This window comes from Sparus aurata, chromosome 5 (genome assembly GCF_900880675.1).
Source record: "Sparus aurata chromosome 5, fSpaAur1.1, whole genome shotgun sequence".
In the NCBI taxonomy this organism is placed as follows: Eukaryota; Metazoa; Chordata; class Actinopteri; order Spariformes; family Sparidae; genus Sparus; species Sparus aurata.
The window spans coordinates 20,517,407-20,538,341 of record NC_044191.1 but is presented as its reverse complement, the minus strand read 5'-3'; the positions used below and the strand labels follow the sequence as shown (position 1 = coordinate 20,538,341).

General features: G+C 40.3%; 1 protein-coding gene across 2 annotated transcripts; it reads right to left on the bottom strand.

The window, feature by feature from the left end:
- Positions 1 to 454: 454 nt before the first annotated feature.
- ckap2l (cytoskeleton associated protein 2-like) lies at positions 455 to 19,916 on the bottom strand. 2 transcript variants are annotated; one of them, XM_030418321.1, is made up of 9 exons: positions 19,723 to 19,916; positions 15,592 to 15,658; positions 15,456 to 15,510; positions 13,971 to 15,256; positions 13,255 to 13,450; positions 12,703 to 12,861; positions 7,287 to 7,350; positions 2,373 to 2,535; positions 455 to 1,052 (listed from the first exon to the last, which is right to left on the bottom strand). In XM_030418321.1, the coding sequence occupies exons 1-9, from the start codon at positions 19,760 to 19,762 to the stop codon at positions 743 to 745; spliced, it is 2,340 nt and encodes a 779-aa protein (XP_030274181.1). In that variant the 5' UTR covers positions 19,763 to 19,916; the 3' UTR covers positions 455 to 742. The 2 variants fall into 2 exon arrangements, with proteins under 2 accessions (XP_030274181.1, XP_030274182.1); XM_030418322.1 differs by lacking the exons at positions 15,456 to 15,510; positions 15,592 to 15,658.
- Between the last annotated feature and the right edge of the window lie 1,019 nt (positions 19,917 to 20,935).

Sequence of the window (20,935 nt, the reverse complement as noted above, 5' to 3'; positions counted from 1 at the left end):
AATTTAACACTTCTCATGGGTTGCGCCATATGCTAACTTGTCAGCACTCACAAGACATTATGACTATTATGACCTTTGCTCATGCAGTATCTACCGTACAGTGTCTCAAATCAGAAAAAATGTCATACTGCTAAGCTTTAAAAAACAAACCTGCTAAACTGCACGTTTATCAGGTTTTTAAATCAAACAGTGGGAAGAGTATTAAAAGGATGATTGCCAGTAGCTGATTTTCACTGACAGGTCTCTGGTGTTTCCGCATGTTTTGCCACTTAGTGACTTCGAGGCACGCAATTAGGTCTAGCAAAAATCCTTATGCTAAAGTTTCATGCACACACCAATATGCACAGTTTCAGTTAGATGCTTGACAGCCAATACTAACAACTAAAAAGATGAGCAGTCCACAAAGAAAAAAGTCCATATGCCTGATAAAGATGAATACATCACAACTACAGTATATAGAGAGAGATTTACAAAAAGCCATTTATTTTTACATTGCTATGTACACCACATTATTTAAAGGAATAAAATAATACAGGCACCAACAGAATAAACACTATAAGATTTCCATAAGCAAGGGAGAGAAATACCTAACTTAATAATAAAACATTTGGTGACCTCGTCAGGTTCCATCCTTACAAAGATAAACGTAAAACATACATTTTAATACATTGTTCTTTGTTCTCGAACATCGGAACATCTGCATTTTGTCTTGACTACATGGTGATGAAGTAAGCACCTAAAGCTAAACGCCTTCATCACAGACTAGCTTGACCAACACTTTATCTTTAAGTGCTTCGTTCTCTCTGTAGATATACATTGGCGTGTCGATAGCAGACGGGCTGTTTTCCCAATCCTTCTGTTCTTCAGTTGTCTCTTTATCCTCCTCGGAGATCAGGTCATTGTATGAGGCCACGCAGAGATCATGGTCCTGGAGGGACACAGGGTAACGCAGTGAGGCTCTCTCGATGCGCACTGAGCGTCTAACTGGAGTGAAGAAGCGAACCTCCTGGCCGTTGACCCGTGCCGGTTCCTGCTGTTGACTTGAAAGGCCACTAAAGGAAAATAAAGAAAAGAAAATCAATAACAATTTTTCAATTATCCAGCTTCCGAGAAACAATGGTGACTACAGCCAGTTCAGGTCAACTTCTGGACCCTCTGAATAGGACACAGACATATCCAGCCATTTCTGTCTCTTTCTTAATTATTATGTCATGATTTAAAAAAAGGAAGTGACTGACCTGTCCATCACTCTCTCAACAAACATTAAATATAAATATAAAAAACATTAACTATACTGGCAAAAACGTCCCCATGTTGATATGCACGTACCAGCTAGAACATATTTTTGGCAAGCATTGTCCGTCACGTCTGGAACATCTCTCTTACCTGTTGTCTAAACTTGACTCTGTTGACTCTCAGAACGACTGTATACCAGCGACATACCATTGCCCATCATCACCCTCATGTTTTACTTGTTTTACACTCATGCATGCTTAGTTGTCTAGTCGGTTAATGGTTGGAACACTCTCTAGCTGTCACCAGAAAAACAAGTCGGTTAAACGTATTCTTTTTTAATGTAACAATCAATAACTTTTGAATTAAACAGTGGAATTATCTTTACTTCTGTTTATCAACCTGACTGCAGCGGTGATCCATAGAGGTGACCTCCATTGTCAGGTGTTTATGTACTGTAATGTGAAATACTGACTGGAGCTGGAGGGGAAATGTGCATGTAACGTTATCAGACCTGCAGACCTTGAAGAACATAATGCTGAAAAACCCTACATCTAATCAGTCCTTTATTCATAAAATACATTTAATACATTTTAAATATAACCAAATGTTGTTTCTCGATTAGCAACAGTAATATTTACAACAGGCAAAGTCACTGGATATTCGCAATAATAAATCTATGTCTAAAGTGGTTAAAAAATAAATGGTTTCCTGACCATTTCAATATAGAGTGATGAAGAAAACAGATATTAGTCAGAATCAGTCATTCTTCCAATTCACTGCCTGCAGGTATCCTACTGCCATTAGAGAATGGGGCTGCTTTGTCTCAGCCAGCAGCATTTTACAACAATAGTTTCCACTGTTGCAGATTTATACTTCTGTACAATTTAGCAACAGTAGAAACTATGCTGTGCACAGTTAGACTACGAATATACAGCTTTTGTTTTGCAGAGCTGACGTGAGTCGATTTGACTCAGGTGGGCAGAGGCATCTGTGTCAGATATGACAGCCCAATATAAAAGCTGCTAACAAAGCTAGCACCAGCATCACGATAATAATAATTTAGCCCCAGGACCTGTTGAACTTAACTCTTTATACATTATACATTGCTGGAAGTTGTAAAGATCACTCAAACATACCCAGGAGTTGCTGTGATCTTGTACTTTACTACAGATGACCCTCCTTGCTCCCCACAGATGAGGGCTCTGACAGGTTTGGGGGTCATCAGTGGATTGTTGATACTCTCAGGAGTGCTTTCACCTGCGGAAACCTGGTCATCCTCTTTCCCATTTCCATCAGACGCTGACAAAAACACAAGAAGTTAAATTATGTGGAAAAAAAACACTATGAATATGCATTATATTAAAAAATTACAAACACAATTAACCTTAAATATCCATTCATTGTTTTCTTTATCATGCTGTAAACACAACATTGACAAAGTAGTTTTTGTGAACATGTTAGCAAACAGTGGCTTATTTACAAATCTTGCAGATTTCAATTAACGTTAGCATTCATTTGGCTTCTTTATTCACTCTTGTTTTAGATTTGGTCTCCAACTCCTGAGAATAAAAACTTGGGTATTTAAACAATAGTTGGGTATTTAGCTGTGTTTAACTATGTTTACCAACCAGTGTCTTACTTTGGCTGTCTGCCATTTGAATATAGTAGTGTAGAGTACAGTTGTTTTTTAGAGTTAAATGCTGAAAACTACACTGAGTAGAGCACTAAAAGAGAATAACAACAGTAAATCAAAACAGTGATGTTCAACCTGTTTTACTGAGTTGTTTATTCAGTTTTGGAGGCTGTAGTTCACGATGCCGAATTATGTAGTGAACTAAGAGGCATTTCTAATAGCTAGTCAATACTTTTTCATATAAATCGGAAAATAGGGTCTCTCATCCATGATCCTCAGACAGAGATGTTAAAATCAGCCCTCATGCTTTCTTCTGCAGAAAGGAGAAAAAATATGTGGCAGTGGTTTGTGTGTTTGACTGTGTTTTATTCTGAAAAGACTGACGTAGCATTTTAAATTCAGGCATGTGTGCTGCCATTACTATGAGTAATGATTGGATTGGAGACAAATACCAAACAGTATTGCATCTAACTAATGCTAAACTAATGGGTACAAACATGAAACCAAAATACATACATTTTATTAGTGTTGTTTTATGTCACAAAAGGTGAACACTTTATTTTGAATTTATTGCTACCATGTCTGCATGGGGGCAGAAAAATGTAGCACAGTTCATGGTAGGGATGGGCATGATTAATCGACGATTGATTAATTGATCATTAAGAATTTCGTTGATGACGTTAATTTTTTATCGATAAAACTGATGCAGGTTATATTGCATAGTGTTAGTCTTGAGGAATGCAATGAATGTCGCTATGTGGCAGCAATCCAACATTTTACCACACATGGGCAATGTTTGAAAAAAATGCCACAGGCCTAGTCAGTTACCTGTGAGTTTCCATGTATTTCAAAAGTAAGGTTAATCATGAAGAGGTCACGACGAAGTGTGGAGTGGGACCATTTTGATTTAAAAAATGACTTGGTTCACTGCCAACACTGTGAAGCTGTGTATAAGTACAACTCGTCCACGACTCAAATGATGTACCACTTGAACAACCGCTTTCACAGCTGAGAGCTACATCACCATCACCTGCCACTACATCAGCAAATGAACTCAGCGGTCCTGCTCACAGAAAGCCTACCAGGCCGGCATACGGCTGACCACCTCGCTGAGAAAATAAATGAAGCTGTAGAGCAATGGGGACTTGAAGACTGCGTTATTGCATGCGTTCATAACAACGCAGCCAATATCGTTGCTGCCAACAGTCCACCAGAGTGAACTGGATTTCCGTTGCCTGCTTTGCACACACACTCCAGTTGGCCATAAATGACGGATTTGCACTGTATCTATATTGGGTAATATCAGCTGCTAGCAGCTTTTGAATATAGCCTATAAATAGTGAATTTTAATATAAAAATATTAATGATTAATCAAAAATTGATCGTTAATTCTCCCGACGATCGATTAAGACAATTTAATCGAATGCCCATCCCTAGTTCATGGCATGAACAGGATCATGATAATCAGCTACATAAAGTAAACAAGACGGACGAGCTCGCCGCGCTGATAAAGGCTCAGAGGGAATATCGTGAGTGCAGTGTGTTGTGTTTCACGGAGACATGGCTTCACTCACACATCCCGGACCACAGCGTGGCGATTCTCGGCTTCAGCACTGTTCGGGCGGACAGGGACGTGACAAGCAGCGGAAAGAAAAAAGGAGGAGGGATTGCACTGTATGTGAGTGAGAGGTGGTGTAATTCCGGACATGTTCATGTGAAGAAACGTATCTGTACCCCAGACATTGAACTGTTGACTGTGGGTGAGGCCTTATTATTTGCCCCGGGAATTCACGTCCAACATCAGTATCTGTGTGTACGTTCCTCCTTCAGCTGATGCAGCTTGTTCAGCGGCAGTCTGTCCACACGAGGAGCGTGAGGAGGTGGACTCAGGAGGCTGCTGACGCACTACAGGACTGCTTTGAGTCGACAGACTGGGATGCACTTGTTGAGCCACATGGAGAGGATCTCGACAGCATGACCGACTGCATCACAGAAAACATCAGGTTCTGTGAACACACCACCATGCCAACCCGGACTGTACGCTGCTTCCCTAATAATAAGCCGTGGATCACCAATGACCTGAAAGCCCTTCTTAACAAGAAGAAGAGGGCGTTCAGGTCTGGAGACAGGGAAGAACTGAGGAGAGTGCAGCATGAACTCAGGGATATGCTGAGGGCCTGTAAAGACGCCTACAGGAGGAAGCTGGAGGCCAAACTCCAGCAGAACAATGTGAGGGATGTGTGGACTGGTATGAAGCAGATCACTGGGTGTATAAGGTGAGCGGCAGACAGTCATCGGGCAGCCTGGAGAGGGCAAACGAGCTGAACAGATTCTTCAATAGGTTCAGCTCACAGCCTTCTGTCGTCTCCATGACACCTCCAGACCCCCACACACCCTCACTGCCCCAAATGCTTCCTCCCCTCCCCCCTCACTCCCCTGATGTGAGCTCTCCTGTGCAGCACCTCTCCTTCTTCTCCTCCTCCTCCTCCTCCTCCTCCTCCTCCTCCTCCTCCTCCTCCTCCTCCTCCTCCTCCTCCTCCTCCTCCTCCACCTCATCGTCCTCCACTGAAGACACCAGCAGCCTCCCCCGCATGACTGTGACTGCAGGCCAGGTTAGGAGACAGCTGGAGAGACTCCACCAGCAGAAGGCTGCAGGCCCTGACGGTATCAGCCCCAGGATCCTGAAGACATGTGCCAGCCAGCTGTCTCCTGTCCTACAACACCTCTACAACCTGAGCCTGGGTCAGGAGAGAATACCAGTGCTTTGGAAGTCTTCTTGTCTGGTTCCTGTTCCAAAGAAGTCGACACCATCAGACCTCAATGACCATCGACCAGTGGCCCTCACATCTTACGTCATGAAGGTGCTGGAGAGACTGGTTTTGGCCAACCTGAGGCCGCAGGTGAGAGCCCTGCTAGACCCTCTGCAATTTGCTTACCAGCCCCACTTGGGAGTTGATGACGCTGTCATCTACCTGCTGCAACGAGCCCATTCGCACCTGGATGGTGGAGGAGGCACTGTGAGAATCACATTCTTTGATTTCTCTAGTGCTTTTAACACCATTCAGCCACTGCTACTGGGGGAGAAGCTGCGGGTGATGGGTGTAGACGACACAATGATCTCCTGGATTACTGACTACCTGACAGGCAGGCCACAGTTTGTCCGTATGGGCAGTGTTCTGTCTGATGCGGTGGTTAGTGATACAGGAGCTCCACAGGGGACTGTACTGTCTCCTTTCCTGTTCACCTTATACACCACTGACCTTCAGTACAACACCGGGTCGTGTCACCTGCAAAAGTTTTCTGACGACTTGGCTGTTGTTGGGTGTATAAGTGAGGGACAGGAGGAGGAGTACAGGGCACTGGTAGACAACTTTGTGGAGTGGACTGGACAGAATCACCTGCGGCTGAACATCAGCAAGACCAGAGAGATGGTGATAGATTTCAGGAAGAAGAGGAAGACGGCTTTCCAACCTCTGTGCATTCTGGGAAAGGATGTGGAGGCGGTGGAGGATTACAAGTATCTGGGTGTTACCATCAACCACAGACTGGACTGGAGATCTAACACTGAAGCTGTTTACAAGAAGGGGATGAGCAGACTTTACTTCCTGAGGAAGCTGAGATCCTTCAATGTGTGCAGCAAGATGTTGGAGATCTTTTATCAGTCTGTGGTGGCCAGTGTACTTTTCTTTGCTGTGGTTTGTTGGGGGAGCAGCATCGGAGCCAGCGACACCAACAGACTCAACAAACTGATCAGGAAGGCTGGCTCTGTGATTGGCTGCAAACAGGACACTCTGGAGGCTGTGGTGGAGAGGAGGACACTGAAAAAACTGTTATCCATCATGGATAATCCTCTCCACCCTCTCCAACTCACACTGGTCAGACAGCGGAGCACCTTCTCCGGAAGGCTGCTTCAGCTTCGCTGTCGTAGCAACAGATACAGGAAATCTTTCCTGCCACAATCCATCACTTTATACAACAACTCTCTCACCTCTGCCTGACAGAGAACTCTGGTCTCTCTACTGTTTTGTTGTATATATTATTATTGTTATAGTATATTTTGCATATTTTGTTTTGTTGTATATATTATTATTGTTTATTGTTTATAGCACACTGTGCACTGTATATATACACTATGTATATATTGGATTCTATTTATGTTATGTACAAAGTGTTTTATTTGCAGACCCACTACTGCTGTAACAAAATAATTTCCCAGTCTGGGATCATTAAAGTAATTCTATCTATCTATCTATCTATCTATCTATCTATCTATCTATCTATCTATCTATCTATCTATCTATCTATCTATCTATCTATCTATCTAAAGGAAACAGAGTGACTTCAAGGTGAGCAACACCGTATATGATATCTTAGTATACTATACCACTGTGGTTACAAACAAGACATGTAAACTTACTATCTTGGATCTCGTCCTTTTTCTTCAGAATCTCAAACACCACAGTCCGCAGCTCATCCACAGGCTAGAATGAAATAGAAGGGCAGAAACAGAGATTTATTACTCACAGTGTGTTGGGGAAATCAAGCTATCAGGTACAATATCAACCAACATAGCTCAAAGACCCTATTAGCCACTATCCATAGAAGGAAATGTAAATATTAACACACCCAATACAGATTCATTCTTGTCAATTCAACCCTAGTAGTAACTATGTTTTCCTCAAAGCAGAAGATCCATTCAGATAAGTTTTGTATCTAGTTTTGTATCTAGTCTGAAACTGAACCCCTGTCAGCTATCAGACCTGACCCGCATTTTGCACACTCGCACTTCCTGTCAGTGATGATAAAGAGTGATGATAAAGACTGAGCTGTCAGGCACCGTGACGTTTTTGGCCTTTTATGGCTTTATTAATAGTACAGCTGAAGAGGGTGACAGGAAACAGGGAGAGAGAGAGAGGGGGATTGACACACAGCAAAGGGACCCAGACTGGGAGTCGAAACCGGGTCCGCTGCAGAGCCTCAGCACATGGGACGCCCACTCTACCAACTGAGCTAAATGATTATAAATCATCATATAGACATTTTTTTTCAGATGATATTACTATCTTTTAATATCATTTTCATATTTGACAAGAAGTTAGTGATGTAAATTAAGTCCTCTAAAATGGACATTTTATACTGTGATGGTGATATGATGTATATCATGACATTAGGAATGGGCCATATAAATACATTGTCTGTTCCTTCATGTTATCTCACACCGAGTTGCTGTTTATGGAGAAAATAAGCAGATGGGCTCAGTTTGTGGCTCAGCCAGTGAATTAAATATACTCTCATGCTCAGTGACTTGAAACATGTCAAACAGTGGCCTACATTGACTGTCTGATACTAGATTTTAGGGGTGTCAACGTCTACACGTGTAAACGGGTACACGCATAACAAATCATAACCGTTTAGAAAAATCAATAACCGTTTACACGTCTTTTTTTTCCTCCTCCTCCTCCTTGTTCATTTCAGGGTTTCCCCTACATGTAATTGACTGTAGCGCACCGCCACGGAAAAATAAAAGCCGCCACACCTTAAAAATTCAGGCATAAATAAATCCAGTGGAAATATTTTACCGTTGTCTTCCACCGCAGTCTGTGACGTTAACTAGCATGTTGGATATTTAGCTTGATAATTGGCTAGAGGATTAAAATGGTCACTTAGAGCAGGGGTTCTTAACCTTTTCGACCTTAAGGCCCAATTTTTTCAGTGCAGAGTGGCCCAGGGCCCATTAAATATTAACACTGTATATGAAGTGGGGAAGCTAGTTTGCAAGCGTAGCATGTAAAACTACATGTAGTTCAGCCTGGCTGTAGTTTTAACAAACTGCATTTCTACTTCTGGAGAAATGTGGTTTGTAAAACTACTGCTAAAAAAGTAGCTTTAGCAACTACTTATACTCATTATACTCATTTAAATCAGCGTTAAATAAATCAACATATGATGTACATGAAACAAAATATAATAGCCTACAAAAAATTCACATACAAATATGCCTCTCAACTCAAGTTTTATTTTTTAAAGAACAAAAGCTGACATTTTTGGTCAACATCACAGGAACTTCAGAGGCACTAACACTTCGGCACTAGAACTAGATGTCACATGAGCAGTCTCTCGAAGTTTTTACCAGACAGCCGGATCCAGTTGGCACTATAAACATCTTTACCAACACTAAAAAGCCGCTCACATGCTGCACTGGCTGGGACACCAGTGTTGAACTTCATCAAAGAAAAATAAAATAAAATGTATATTATATAGATCTTTTATTTCTATTTCTATATATATATATATATACATACATATATATGAAAACTCGTCTTATTTGCCAAAATTGTAGTTAGTAAATTGAGTGGTTAAACTACAAAAAATTACCCAAAAAGTAGTTGAATTACTTGACGCAGCACAAAATATGAATGTAGTTTAACTACCAGCAAGTTACAGGTCTCCCCAACACTGCATATAGGTTAAATTGATCTCACTCTTGGTTTGATTTGTATTCAATAATAAGTAAAATCCACTTACAGTTTAACATGGTAATACGTTAATAAAGTTGAATAAATAATACAATTACGTGATTATACGTGATAACCACAAAGATTTTTAATGAACTTCAGTCAACATATTGTGGTCATGGGCAGAAGAAAGTTTCACAGAACAGTTTCTTAATTTTGACACGGGTCCTGAATCGTCAACGCAGTAACATACAGTGACCACAGTTTAACTCAACAGTTTAGCAGTTTAAGGCTGGTATGTAACACTGTTACTGTGATGATAAATGACTTAAATATTGAATCTGTGTCTATAATAACCACACCCTGACATGTAAATGTGACATCTGTCTTGATTCATTTAATCTAACTTAAAATATTGACAACTGACTGCATAATATATGAATCAGATCAGAAATGATTTACAGCAGCTCCCATTCAAAGTCAAGAATATGCAGAAAAATAGTAGTAGTAGTCATAATAATAATAATAATAAACTATATATGCTGCATATTTATAATAGAAGCCTACTGCAACTGTACGTTTTTTTTCACCGTTTAACATTATTTTATACATTATCATATTTTATAATGTTCTGTCATGGAGTACATCACTTCACTGCTAACAGAAAAGAAAGCAGCTCACTGCCAGTTACAGCTTCTTATCATGATCTGCAGTCTTTGTTAATTTTTTGTCATGATTGTTATTATTAGTACCCATCAAAAATCACAGTTACATGTCAGGATGTGGTTATTATAGACATATTCAATATTTAACTGTCATGTATCATCACAGTGACAGCGTTACATACATTAGCAGCTGTAAACACATAAAAACATTAGAAAACACATCATGTGGTCCCCTTTAAACGCTGGGTGGAGGTGTATATTTGGGTAAATAACCGCCAATGCAGAGCCTAATTTATTTTGAAAAAACATAAAGGAAGAAGACGTGACAGCTGACACCGCACGTTTTTCTTCTTCGCCTTTTTCACGTGTTGTGCCCAGAAGGATGCCAGAGAATTCACAGAGAAGCTGGCCAAGTTTGTGACATTTTCATCCCTGAGTTTTGTGAGGAGGGAATTAAACGCCTGTCCCAAATAAACGCCTGGTCTGTTAAGTGATTGAAACAAATAAACGGGCTATTATTTGGTATTTTACGTTTGTTCCCGCATCATCAGCACGTGCTGAACAATAAATCTAACCCAGCAAGAAAGGCGGGACTTAAGGCAGAACAGCCAATCATCAGCCGGTCAGTCCCAAAGCCGGTGTCATGTTTGTTTGAAGCAGCAACAGGAGTGGGAGGGGGAGAGGAGGCAGCTGCAGCGAGCGCAGATACAGAGCGGCCAAAGAAACTGAGCGACTGTAGTGAGGCGTTTGTGCAAAACTGCGGATAAACGGCAGAAAAAGTGAGGGTGTTGAACCCTCTCACCGGGAAAAGTGTGGGTGTTAAAACACCGACACCTCGCACGGGTGCGAGTCGCACCGTGCGACGCCCCTGGCTACAGGTGAGCAGCAAGCTGAATGTCTTCTGTTCTTCTGTGAGCTTCTTAAACAACTTACTGACGCATTACCGCCACCGTGTGGTCGGAAGCTGCATTGTAACTGAGCGTCTCATGGATAACAGCTTTTCTCTGGTGTCTTCAGTTGATAACCAATGCAGTCCCGCGGCCCTCGCGGCCCACAGGTGCAAAACTGAAAGTTTTTGGCGGCCCTCTAGGTGGCGCTTGCGGCCCAAGCTTGGGCCGCGGCCCTATGGTTAAGAATCACTGACTTAGAGCAGAGTCCTGCACAGGTCACCGCATCTGACCCGTTTTCCGACAGTAGCACAGATTATATTCCGTAACAGAGCCGACCCGCTATAAATTGATACCGATGCCTGAAGGAAAATTGGACGGACGCAATTTTTAAAAGTGAAAGTAAGATAATGTTACCTGAAAGCTTCAGATAATAACATTAACTAACTATACACTTAAATGTTCCCACTAGTGCAGTTATCCGCATACATAATAGATGAATGGGGCACAATGTTATGTTGATATACAAAAAATAAATAAATAAATAAAACCCGCAGCCAGTGTCGCGTCACGTCACTTATAGTTGACCGGTGGACGCGATGGCGGCGGTCAACAAGTGGAGCACTGTGTGTTTTTTGAACAAACTGCCAGTGGAAATCAAGTTGAGTGTAGGCTATGTCAGGCAAAGTTGGCTTACAACAACAGCACGGGATCCATGCTAAACCACCTGCGATGGAAACACCCGAACAAGTTGGAGGGAGAGACTGCTGCTGGCATCGGTGCTACCGCAACTGCGATAGAAGAGATCATAAATCTCTGACATGTAACCGGGTACACGTCGGTTAGAAGCCCCGTTTACACGTGTAGAAAAAAATTTAAACGTTGACACCCCTACTAGATTTATTATTATTTAAAGAAAGATAGATTATTTAAGACATAGATATTTTAGAGTTTACAAAGCCTAAAAGAGATACACTGGCTGATACTTGTGGCCAAAGTCATGTACTGAGCGGGAGAGTTTCCAGTTGTAAAGTTTGTAATGGCATTACCGTTTGCAAATAACCTCAAGTATATCTTTGCCATTCCTTTATGGGTAGGGGTAGGATTTATTCCACTACACACCCTGCTTTAATAATAGATCTGTGATAATTTAACAACAGATGCTGCTGATGTCAGCCCAAGTGATTTATCGGTCGGCTCACTTAAGTCCATCATCTTGTCATTTTGCCAAACCCAACAGATCATAGTACATGATACTATGTACTGGAAATTCAATTGAGAAACAGTTTTTACATTTAAAAAAATGTAAATGTTGTCTGTTTATTGCCTATCCAGCTGTGTTAATTCAAAGTATTTCATCATACCAAAAAAAAATTCAAATGCAACACTGCTTGAAGCCAGGTCACGCAGATTTGTAAAGTCGCCAACAAGAGCCCCCCTATCAACTAGTCATTTGAGTCCTAAAACTAAAAGGTGGACATTTTAACATCTATTAGTAGAAGTGTGGAGCTGTTTTTCTATGATTGAGCGTCCATTTTGTTTAGCTGGTGGACGCACATGTACATACATACCTAAGAAGTGATGCAACGTAATGTACATTCCTCCCAGTAGTTTAATACTAGACAACTAACACATCAAAACATGCAGCAATCAGCAGCAAAAACAGGGGAGAAACAGACTGCAAGCAACTGATCATGCCAAACCAGCTAGATTTAAGATACACAAAAAATGAATAAAACTGCTGTTTCTCTACAATAAAACTGCAAACCTCTTATGTAAAAAAAGAAAAAAGAAAGTCTCAAGTTTGAATATCAGAGACATCTTACCTCCAACACAACACGAACTGCCTCTTCAAACATGGGCAGGACATCGAGGTTGCCCTCCTGCTCCATGAGGCGGGCCTGACAGATCCAGTATTTGGCAAACTTCTGGGACACTGCTGGCAGCCTTGAGAGAACATCCTTCACCTGCTTTGGAGGGCAACCCTGTGGGGGCAATACATACACACTCATAGATGGCAAGAAAGGACATCAGCATGCTGGAACAAAAGTTTACAGAATGATTAAACTACATGTGAACCCCATGCCCTGACATATCTTCAACATAAGCGATGGGTGATCTCACCAAAAAATAATATCATGATCTATTCAATCAAACTGATGATCCAGGATCTAAATTGCAATCTTTTCACTCACTTTTGAAATTCCTTACTTAAATGAACCCGTTCCTTTTGACCACACCTTCCCATAAAAAAACATATGCATACACCAATCTTACAAAATATGTCCAACACGTGACTTCAATAAAATGCAATAATCAGTGGGAAATTAGATCAAGTCAAAAGGCCAAAAAACAAACCCTCACTCCACGACATTTACCTCACAAAGCAATTTCATGCAATCAACCAGGGATCTGTCCACAGCAGAGATAAGGGAGTGGGCCTCGTCTTCATCCTTCATGGTGGCCCAGAACGGCTGGGGTAAAGCCACAGTGCGCCTGACCTGAGGTTTCACAGGCATTGAAGGACGCTTGTAGGAAATGCCCCTGGCTTCCCGCCATTCCTGTAGTTTTTTCCTTGATACGAAATAATAGAGCAGAGGGTGTAGTTTTCTGTCAACATTAATTTGACTTTCTTTTTAGATGTTTTACTTTATTGGACAGCACAGCAGAGAAATGCGGTAAATGAGAGCAAAGCAAGATAAATGAAATTGGTCATAGGATTAAAAAACTGGGGTGGACTTCCTACTTGTCTTCCTAATCTTTTATTAGATATATTTTGCTGAAAAAACAAGACTGGTTGATTGGCTGCTCAGCTAAGTGAACCAGTGCACAAAAAGAGAAATGGAAAAAGAAATTGTGAATCATTTTTTGCCTCCACCTCTTCACCAGTGCTATTTGCAATTTTGTAATCAGACAGATTCTCAATTTCAAGTATGATTTTTGCTATGACGACACCTTACGCCTGGAAAATATGATTTATAGGCTTCTCCATAGCAACACAAGTTTTCATTAGTAATGATAAAGAGTAACACATTGGACCTTTACAGAAAAATTCCAGTTCCTATAGTTTGGGTTTTTGTACTGTTGTACTTACATTCTTTCCTCCTGGGCAGCAGTCAGTTTCTTTCCCTCTGTCTGGGGAATGACCCGTACCGGGGCCTTTGTCGTCTTGATGTCCTTGGCCTGGCTTGTATGTCTGATGGTCCTAGTGGGCTGGGGAACTGTCTGTGACATCACTGGAACGCCTGTTCTTTTTATACCTGTCTGTGGTTGAAGGGGAATTGCTGAGATGTGTCCCCTCTTGCTATCTTTGTCTTTTAATGTCTTGGTTTTCCCTCCATGCTCAGCCACAGCAGCTTGCCTAACCCCGCCGACTACTCTGGAAATGCTCCTGCTCGCTGGTCCTGAGGACATTTGGGAGGCAACATTGCAATGTGTGCCATTTTTCTGTCCTTCACCCTCAGTTCTCTGCTTTGTGGACCTGTCTGTCGGCTGCCCAGATGATTTGTTAATTTTTGACATCCAAACTCTCTTCTCTGGCTTAATAGGCGCTGCTGTGCACTTGGAGGAGCTGGATGTTGATTTCAGTCCATTTGACAGTTGACTCTTACAAGATGGCTGAGGATGTTTACCCAAAAGTGGTTTGGAGTTAGTATTGTTCCGATCTTGAACTTTAATCCCAGCTCTTGCGGTCGAGGAAGCAGTTTTCTTCCCATTGACAGTGTTGTTTTCAGCAGTGGTAGGTAATGTTTTCCTCTTAACCACGGAAGACCTCTTAGAAACAAAGACTGATGAACAGGTTCTGGGTTGCACATTGTTAGCAACAGAAGTAGTAGAAGTGGTGGTGCTGGTCTTACCTGCAGTGGCAGAGGTGTGTATTAAATTTTGACTGTTTCTTGGCTGGGTCACTGCAGGAATGAGTCCCGTTTTTGTTTGGACAAAAGGGCCGAGACTCAGCCTGGCACTGAGTGTTTTCACTGGACCTGTCCAGGTAGCACTTGAGGCGCTACTGAATCTGCTGTTTGATTTTGTCACATTTGTATGGACTGCATTTGAAAAGGCTCTGCCTGAAGATTGTATTCCTGTGTTTGGCTGCTTTTTGAGAAGGCTGGCTGTATTCTGGTTGGTTTTAGAGGACTTAACGGTGTACATTCTTGTGAGCACAGGGTTAAGTTTGGGCTGGGCTGGGCCATTGGTTGCAGATGGACGAGTGGTATCGTGCTGTCCAGTAAGTATGCCGCTTTTAACATTCACTTTATTTTTTACACCAAATACTCTTCTGGCAGGGGGAATTGAGGATCCAGCTGCCAGAGTTGGAGCTTTTGTGATTTCATATTGAGTTCTCTCTGCAGGAGCCACGTTCTCTTTTCCCACAACAACCTGCGAAAACAAAAACATGTGTTTGACTCAATTCTACCCTTGTTCCAGAGCTCTGAATAAAAAACCTTTATCAGTGTTTGTTAGGAAATGAAGCATGAGGAATTATCAGGCCAACTCAGTAACACACCAAATTAACGTCATTGTTTAAAATTTCTGTTTTTCTAGCGCTCAATTACTCCAAATAATGGTTCCTACCAACCTTTTGTGCCAAGGTCACAGGCTTTTTACCCCGACAGTCATCACAGAAGGATTGCCTGGGAAGTACAATTTAGTGGATTTAGTAAACTAGATATAATAAATAACATTATCACATGCATAGAATTTTGTCTTCTTACTTTGGGTTTGGCTGTTTCAGCTTTCCTTTTGCTACCAAATATTCCATCAGCTTCTGCTTACGTAGCTCTGTTACAGCAAATAACACAGGAATTTAGTATCAATGGTCCCATGAACTGTAAATTCATAAATGTGTCTGCACATGTATATTGTGTATAAATGCAGATAACATTAAAATCCTATCTATAGTTTAAAGTGAAACTCTCGCCAAAAAGCAACCTAGGCTTTATTTGTGATTGAATAGGAGTCAACCTTCGTGTAAATGCATAATTACGACAAAAGGGGCACTTATAAGATTTACCATAGTTTCGTTCTCGGGCAAGCTAATTTTCAATGGGGTGCAGGGGCACTCTGAAGCTAACATCAAAATCGCTATTTTTAAAACACTAAGAAGGCTCAACACAACATGAAACTTTGCTCGTAGTATCACCAGGGTCTCTACACATGAACACGAGCCTTGAAAACGTTTGTGTACGCAGAGTTTACTAAAAAGAAGGTTTTTGGACAATTCACGTTAGCAGTAGCACCTCCGACTACTTCCCCGAAAACGAAACTGCGGTAAATCTTAAAAGTGCCTCTTTCGTCGTAATTCTGCATTTACACAAAGGTTTGACTCATATTTAAATGACAAATAAAGCCTCGGTTGCTTTTTGGCGAGAGTTTCACTTTAACTCCAGAGAAACAATTTACCAATGTAGTTTATCTATCAGAGGCAACATTTGAACTACAGTTCAGTTCTGCTTATTGAAGTGAAGACACTCAAATAGTCAACAGTTCAACTGTCTATTGAACTGTGAGGAACAGAATAGAGAAAGTGAATATCTACTTTCATCCAACTGTAAGAGCAGCAGGTGAGTCATCTTAACTGACTCTTAACTTTCAGCAGTGTCAACAATATGACCTCTAGTGAATGTAGGGGACTTCTCAAGTGTCTTAATAGTGCACAGACAATATCCATAGAAAAATACTGACATCTAGCTGCAGGTTTAATGAAACATTTTACTGTTGTAGAAAATCTAGATTTGGACAGTGACAACGTACTAGAGTTTAAATGATTAGCTGATACACAATCTATAGCACCTTGGATAACTGATCAATATTTCAAACCTAAAATGTACTTGGTCCAGCTTTTGAAAATGTGAATTCTAAGTGCTGTATCAGAGGCAACTGGACTTGTTTCAATGTCTTGAAGACAGTTCACCTCTCATCCAAAGTCTAAAGTTCTAAAATTCAAACTAACTGGAGGGGAACTGAAGGCTTTTACATTCTTAATGGAAGTGTCCTTATAGAGTCATAAGAAAATATATAAGCCCTGAGTTTAGGAGTCATTAGGGCCACTTTAGGGTCATAACCAGCCTTCATGTGGGTTGCTAGGGTGGGTGAGCCCAGGTGTGATCTGGGAAGGGAACTCAGCACTGCATTGAAGGTGGGTGATAAGTAATGTCTTGAGCCACCTCCTTTGTTCAAAAGACAGCCAATTCCAGTTTGACATGGATGGATTTTTTTTACTCCTCTTACAAACCATCTGTCTCCTTCAAGATGTTTACATTGTTGTCCTCAAAGGAATGATTTTTCTCCTTTAGATGTAAGTGGACAGCAGAGTCTTGACCAGAGGAGTTGACACTCCTGTGTTGAGCAATTTGTTTATTGAGAGGTTGTTTTCTCTACCCAGTGTAAATCTGTGCAGTCCTGGCTGCATTTAAATATCATAAACTCAATTACTCTGTTTATGCCTGGGTGTTTTGTCTTTAGGGTGGGCACGTTTCTGCCTCAGCATGTTGGTAAGTGTGAAGAAGCCTCTTGGATGAGAGATGAAACTCAAGAAACTGAAACAAGTCCAGCTGCCTACAATACAGCACCTAGAATTACCATGACCTGGATGACTGAGAACCTTCATCGACATGAAAATGTGAATAACTACTAGGCCTACATCTAGCTCTGCCCAGTGCTGTCTTTTTTCATGAGGAACACCTACTAACCTATCTTTACATTCATATCTTAAACATAAACTAAATCTATCTGTTCAGTCTGGATTTTTTGCAGTGTCTTATCATTTGTATGGTTTTAAGGTATGTACATATCTTAATTTATTTTGTCTGGATCATAGCCCTACATTCCTATATTAATATAATTCATATAGATTTTATTTACCTACATGTTACTGTTGTTATATTATTCTTACCTTATACTGATAAACTTTTTCAAATCAACTTTACATTCAATATTCTATTCTATTCTATTTGTATTGCTTGTTTCTTTTTCTTTTACTATTTGAAAAAAATAATTGTATTGCAATAGGTGTGGTTTTGTCTCTAAACCTGTTTCTATACCAAGTTTTTTCAATCAATTATAAAGCACTATGAATTGTATTTAGATTTGTTCGAAAGGTGCTAATAAATGAAGTTTGCTGGTTTGATTTTCTGGACAAAAATCATGCCTGGAACAGCATGTTTTCAACTATAAATAAACACACTATAGCGATAAGTACTGAACAGGACGTGGAGCGTGTTGAAATCATGCATTGTCTGCAGTGCATTAACGATGTCATCACTGGCGTGTAACGTTGCCGTTCATACGATATAAAAAAAAAAGGCTACTGGAAAATTAAGCAGGCATAGCAGATTATTAAGTAGTGTTTTGACATTGTTTATCCCGCTCCATTTCTCAATCTTTATCATACAAGTGCAGCATCAGAGGAGAGCCTAGACTCGCGATAACTAAATTAACGTTAAACTAACAAACCATCTGTCTCCTTCAAGATGTTTACATTGTTGTCCTCAAAGGAGTGATTTTTCTCCTTTAGATGTAAGTGGACAGCAGAGTCTTGACCAGAGGAGTTGACACTCCTGTGTTGAGCAATTTGTTTATTGAGAGGTTGTTTTCTCTGTGCAGTCCTGGCTGCATTTAAACAGCATAAACTCAATTACTCTGTTTATGCCTGGGTGTTTTGTCTTTAGGGTGGGCACGTTTCTGCCTCAGCATGTTGGTAAGTGTGAAGAAGCCTCTTGGATGAGAGATGAAACTCAAGAAACTGAAACAAGTCCAGCTGCCTACAATACAGCACCTAGAATTACCATGACCTGGATGACTGAGAACCTTCATCGACATGAAAATGTGAATAACTACTAGGCCTACATCTAGCTCTGCCCAGTGCTGTCTTTTTTCATGAGGAACACCTACTAACCTATCTTTACATTCATATCTTAAACATAAACTAAATCTATCTGTTCAGTCTGGATTTTTTGTAGTGTCTTATCATTTGTATGGTTTTAAGGTATGTACATATCTTAATTTATTTTTTCTGGATCATAGCCCTACATTCCTATATTAATATAATTCATATAGATTTTATTTACCTACATGTTACTGTTGTTATATTATTCTTACCTTATATTGATAAACTTTTTCAAATCAACTTTACATTCAATATTCTATTCTATTTGTATTGCTTGTTTTTTTTTCTTTTACCATTTGAAAAAAATAATTTTATTGCAATAGGTGTGGTTTTGTCTCTAAACCTGTTTCTATACCAAGTTTTTTCAATCAATTATAAAGCACTATGAATTGTATTTAGATTTGTTCGAAAGGTGCTAATAAATGAAGTTTGCTGGTTTGATTTTCCGGACAAAAATCATGCCTGGAACAACATGTTTTCAACTATAAATAAACACACTATAGCGATAAGTACTGAACAGGACGTGGAGCGTGTTGAAATCATGCATTGTCTGCAGTGCATTAACGATGTCATCACTGGCGTGTAACGTTGCCGTTCATACGATATAAAAAAAAAGGCTACTGGAAAATTAAGCAGGCATAGCAGATTATTAAGTAGTGTTTTGACATTGTTTATCCCGCTCCATTTCTCAATCTTTATCATACAAGTGCAGCATCAGAGGGGAGCCTAGACTCGCGATAACTAAATTAACGTTAAACTAATGTAACGCCTTTTCACGGCGGTCCGTCAAACACAGATTTGAAGCTACGTTATCAAACCAAATGTATTTATTTAACTCAACATAAAAATGTATCCTCTATTTTATTAACGTGTAACTAGCGTTAGCATGGTGTAGCTAACAATCATCCACGCTAGCATAACCTAGCTAGCTTTTGTGCAATTATCCAAGATCGCTAACCTTTTCTGGAAGGTATCGACACGGTCTCTCCTTCTTCCATCTTTGTAAGAGTTCAGTTCTTTCTCTCGACTTTATCCAGAATAGTGATTAAAACCACCCAAATCCTCGTTTAGCTTGTTGTGGAAGTTTACGATACGTTAAAACAGCTCCATAACAACTGAGCTCGCGTATCCGGTTTTGAAATTGCCGGGGATTGACGCCTTCTCTCCTCTGATTGGGTGATTTGAAATTTCGAAAAATCAGCACGCATGCGCGAAGACATCGCGCTGATTGGACCAGAGAATGTAAACAAAAAGTACTTCCAGGCAAAGTAATAAAATAGAATAGAATTACTTTATTGATACCAGACCGGGAAATTATCGAATACAGGCTGCATTGTATTGTGGATGCACCAGTGCTAAAGTGTATCAGATCAACTTTTGCTCGAGCTGTCAGTGAAAAAAAATATTTATGATATATTTATATAATATACATTATATAATTATGCAGATTGATGCTTATAAACTAAATGCCTATGAAGTATAGCAGTGTAACTTGATTTTAATCTAGTGATGGAGATCCTTTAAAGGGTTAAAGTACGCTGGCCAACTACCCTAAGAAGCTAACCTAAGCAAATTGTGCATGAAAATGGCACAACTGAGGGAAACAGCAGCACACAGGAACACAAACACTGCTGCCACAAATATGAGTGTCTTGGGTTCGTTAAACTGGTTTAATAAGAAAATAAAACATGGAGATGTACTGTTAGTGCAATGATGAAACAACATGCTTCTTTTTCATTTCCTCTCCCCACATATCACAAACAACAACAACTCTTGCCTTACCTAAACTTTGAGGGGAGACACCTCTTAGTTTTGCCCTCTGGTGGGGAGCCATTTAAATCACAATGTTATGATTGTTAGAGATTAGAAGTCCATGGCTGTCAACCATCAGCCCAACCCTAGTATATGATTATTCATTGTCTATCATTAGGCCAATTTATTCCAGGCATTATGAAAATCCTCAAGCTTCATTCTGTAAAGTCAGTTGGTTTATTCAACAAAGTGTTTATTTATCTTGTTCATTTAGGCATTTAAAAAACAGTCAATAAAGATCTTTCTCTTCTGATAAAAATGTCTTCCCCAAAACTACACAGTGCACCTTTAAGTAAAAGTAGGAATAATCCCCTTTTATAGAAATACTCTAAGTTATCTACCTCATTCAGTTGTTTTAA